The sequence below is a fragment of the Micropterus salmoides genome, unplaced genomic scaffold, assembly GCF_014851395.1.
Source record: "Micropterus salmoides isolate LMB-PRFRI ecotype aquatic unplaced genomic scaffold, ASM1485139v1 Ms_hic_scaffold_3136, whole genome shotgun sequence".
Taxonomy (NCBI): domain Eukaryota; kingdom Metazoa; phylum Chordata; class Actinopteri; order Centrarchiformes; family Centrarchidae; genus Micropterus; species Micropterus salmoides.
In genome coordinates, this window is record NW_024042414.1 from 1,140 (window position 1) to 5,000 (window position 3,861).

Consider the following 3,861-nt stretch of genomic DNA (forward strand, 5'->3'; position numbering starts at 1 on the left):
TAGATATTGAAAAGAAGGGGTTCACCAAGTACAGATCCCTGGGGCACACCATTGTTAACTGGCACCAGCGTGATGTTTAAGTCTTTAAAGGTGCCAGTAAGGCCAATATGTTCAGAGAGGCTGTTAAGGAGGGTGTGCGAGATTGCGTCGAAGGCTGCAGAGAGGTAAAAGAGGATGAGGATAGAGAGCAGTCTCTGTGTTGTGATGCACACCGAAACCAGATTGGTGAGATTCAAATAGTTTATCATGTAGAACACATGGTTTTGGACAGCCACAGCTCTTTCCATGATTTTATTGAGGAAAGGTAGATTAAAGATTGGGTGGTAATTGTTTGGGTCACCTGGGTCCAGACTGTTGAGGCACTGATGATGCTTGTTATGGCAGAAAATCATTACATTTAATCTTTCATGTATGGTATTTTAATATTATTATTAATATTATTGTTATGTCTTACAGATATATATGCATTTTGTTTTTTCCTTAACCTTTCATCTATTATTCTCCTTATGTTAGTCTGTCCACATTTACTAGGGTTTAGGTCAGAGCTGTGAGATTGTTTTGGTGTTTTCCCCCTCTTGTTGTTCCTCTCCTCTCCTGGAATATTCATTCAAGGCCGAGAGAGGATCTCTGTTCCCCAAAACATAGAAACCTAGACTGTGTAAATGATTATGCTGACGCCCGAAGCTGCCCTCGGCGGCAGGTCTCTGGACCAGCTGTCTCTGGTGTTTTAGTACTTCTCTGTTTATTCTCTTTTTGCTAATAGACAAAGACAAAATAAGACAACGGTTGGTTGTAACTCAATTATATGTTTAATCCCTTACCAGGAACATAATTTCCTTGACAGTGCCAACCATGGTTCAACAGAGGGTGGGAAGACATGACATTTTCAGTACAAATTAAAAAAACCAACAACATAGAAGGTGGTAAGATTTATCACAACACAATATCTTTAAAGGGAACATCAGTATAAAAGTGTAAAATCCTTGACTGAGCTGATGGTGGGTTGTGAGGCAGCTGAGATGAGCTTCTTGGAGGTTCTACTCTGCTCCCTGAGCTCCTTCCTCTTCAGCTGCAGAAACACCCACGTTATAATAATCCAGCTCAATGTTCTCCTGCCTGTCCGGCTTCTGCCCCCTGCTGGCCTGGAGAGACATGACAGCACACATGAGAGTTAGTGCATCACTCCTCCTCTTCTTCAGGTCAGTAAACACAGACCGAGTGCTTCATCTCAGTCCTCTAAACAACAGACATGTGTCAGTACCTTATAGTAGAAACAAAGGGCAGCGATCACCAACAGCAGAGTCAGCAGCAGGACGACCACTTTGATGAGAAGACCTGTTGGATCTGATCAAACACATGGACAGTCATCACATCACACAACATCATGAGTCCATCAGCTCCTGTTAAACACAAACTGTAGTGACCTGAAATCTCCCAAAACCACTTCAGTCCATCAGGAATCAACAGATATCTGAACGCAGAATCTGGAGGCAAGAGACAAGGTTTTGGTATCGAAAGCTTTCTTGTTTCATTTTGTAGTCCAGGTAGTATCGACCAATCATATTTAAGCAGGCTTTGGCTTGGTGTCTGATTCTGGCCTGTGGGAAAGAAACTCGACTTGTTTCCCTTCCACACTAGGATGCAGGAACTCTGCATCTTGGAGTGGGAGTTAAACATGCCCAGGCTTTGCTCACTGACTCCTGTGAGCAGCTCCATGCTAACAACTCTGCAACAGAGCTTCAGGGAGTCGGTGGCTTCAAAAACCGACCCCTGCTTTTCCCACCTGCAAATCCCAGAGACAAGATGGCTTCGGCTAGTGCTGGCTGTGGGGACATGGTGGAGGACCCTGATGCAGGTCTTACTGCTTAGTTTAGCTAGCTGCCTGTTCGGGAGGAGGAGGGCGGCGAAGACAGTGAGAATGATGTCAACATACAGCAGATCTCCTCGTTATTTAACCAATACAACAACACATGCACAGCATTTAGAAAAAATGTTGCAGAGTAAGAAAACAAAACAGGAACGCTGCAAGTAGCACAGAAGACAGCGGAAACTGTTTCCAGGGGAATCTAAAAAGTGACAAACACACCAGGCACGGCAGGAAAACGCCAGTTTGGACGGAATCATCTTTTCCAAAGCTGCATGGAAACAGTCAGTGTGACGTTTCAGCTGCTCTGCTTCAGCTTACCTGAGACAGTGAGAGACAGCCGACGGCTCTCAGAGGAGAAGTCATGAGAAGAAACATGGAGGTGATAAACACAGCTGTAGCTTCCTTGGTGGGCGGACTCTGCAGCAGGAAACAGGAAGTGGGCAGAGTGATTAACAGCTGGCTGGGTGTAGTTGTGTGATGTGATGGAGGAGGTGAAGGCGAGCTGGAAGGAGCCTCCTGGGTACTGTGGCTGGATGGAGCAGCTGATGGTGAAGGTGGAGCCCCTGGACACCTGAAACCCCTGCTGCTGGGCCTCGGAGACCCCGTTCACGGAGGAGGACACAGAGATGTTGGGCTGAAGCAGCAGGTCTGTAAACACAGATGATGAAAGGTCTCATTCACCCTCTGTTCATGACACAACTTTATTTTGAAAGGATGAAAATCGAATCCCTTTAGCGTTACAGACGATCAGCCAGTTTTCTAAGGCCTCAGGCTTACAGTTGAACGTAGATAAATGTGAAATGATAACCTTACATGATTATCCTCTGCAGTCACTACATAATATAAAAATTAAGAAGCAGGTTAAATACTTGGGAATTGTTATTTCCAAAGGGAAAAGAACAATTGGCTATATGAATATGTGGAATCAGACAAATGTAAGTCAATTCTAAATAGGTGGCTGCAGAGCGACGTCACAATCTTAGGAAGGGTTCTACTCTCTTCAACGGATAGTTTGTCCAGACTCATTTACCCGGCTTTCTCCTTACCCATATCAGTGAGTATGATCAAAGCAGTGAATACAATCAATTTTAACTTCATGTGGAGAAATAAATTCCGTTATATAAGGAAGACTGACATGGTTAAAACTATGAAGATGGCGGTATGAATGGGACTGATTTTGATATCACATGTTTTTTTATTGTGAGTTTGTGCAGTCCTTCTGGTGTGATATGTGGAGCTGGCTACAGTCCAAGGAGATGGTGTCGTCACCACTGACAGTAGAGTCAGTAAACAAAATGGCCCCTGAAAAAGGAAGTGATGTCACAGGTCTGACACGGGTAACAAACATGGAGCAGAGCGATGACAGACTGTAAAAGGAGGGACTGGATCCACCTGGTGGGACGTCCCCAAACACAGAGACAGACAGACAGACAGGTTCCTCCAGGTGTGTCCTGTCAGGTGAAGCTTCCAGAAACAAGCCCACCTCTCTACACTTTAGGACGTCACTGTCCTGGAGAACTTTACAGTTCAGTCCAATGGAAACCACTGAGACACTGAGACAGAGGAGAGGACACACTGGAGACATTACTGTCATACATGATGTCATAGATGATGTCACTGATGGGTTTACCTGAGCAGGTGAGATCCAGGATGGAGGAAGAGGAATATGATGATGCACACTCCCTCAGAGCAGATCCAGACTGAACACAGTTAGACCTGATCCACCACAAAGGTCTGACTGAGGACTCCTCTCTCTGTCCTACAGAAACAACAGAGCCACAGTCCAGATCTCTACAGACAACAGCTGCTGTCTTCAGGGTCCAGACAGAGTCACTCCCTGGTCTCCAGTCTCCCTGTTTCAGCTCCAGTGTTCCTGCACAGCGACTGGCTCCTCCCACCAACCTGACAGGCTCTGAACAGAAACCAGAGAGTCATCAGTAAAACAATAAAGTGAGTTTCATCAGAAGAGAAATGAAGCAAATCAAAGCTGCAGC

At 45.4% G+C, this 3,861-nt stretch overlaps 1 protein-coding gene across 1 annotated transcript; it reads right to left on the reverse strand.

Annotated features, from left to right (window-relative positions):
• Positions 1–917: 917 nt before the first annotated feature.
• On the reverse strand, positions 918–3,720 carry LOC119884066 (the record flags this gene model as incomplete). The annotated part of the gene is made up of 4 exons (XM_038694532.1): positions 918–1,142; positions 1,262–1,344; positions 2,186–2,515; positions 3,498–3,720. Coding segments are annotated over 4 exons (741 nt in total), but the record flags the coding sequence as incomplete, so codon positions are not given.
• Positions 3,721–3,861: the final 141 nt, after the last annotated feature.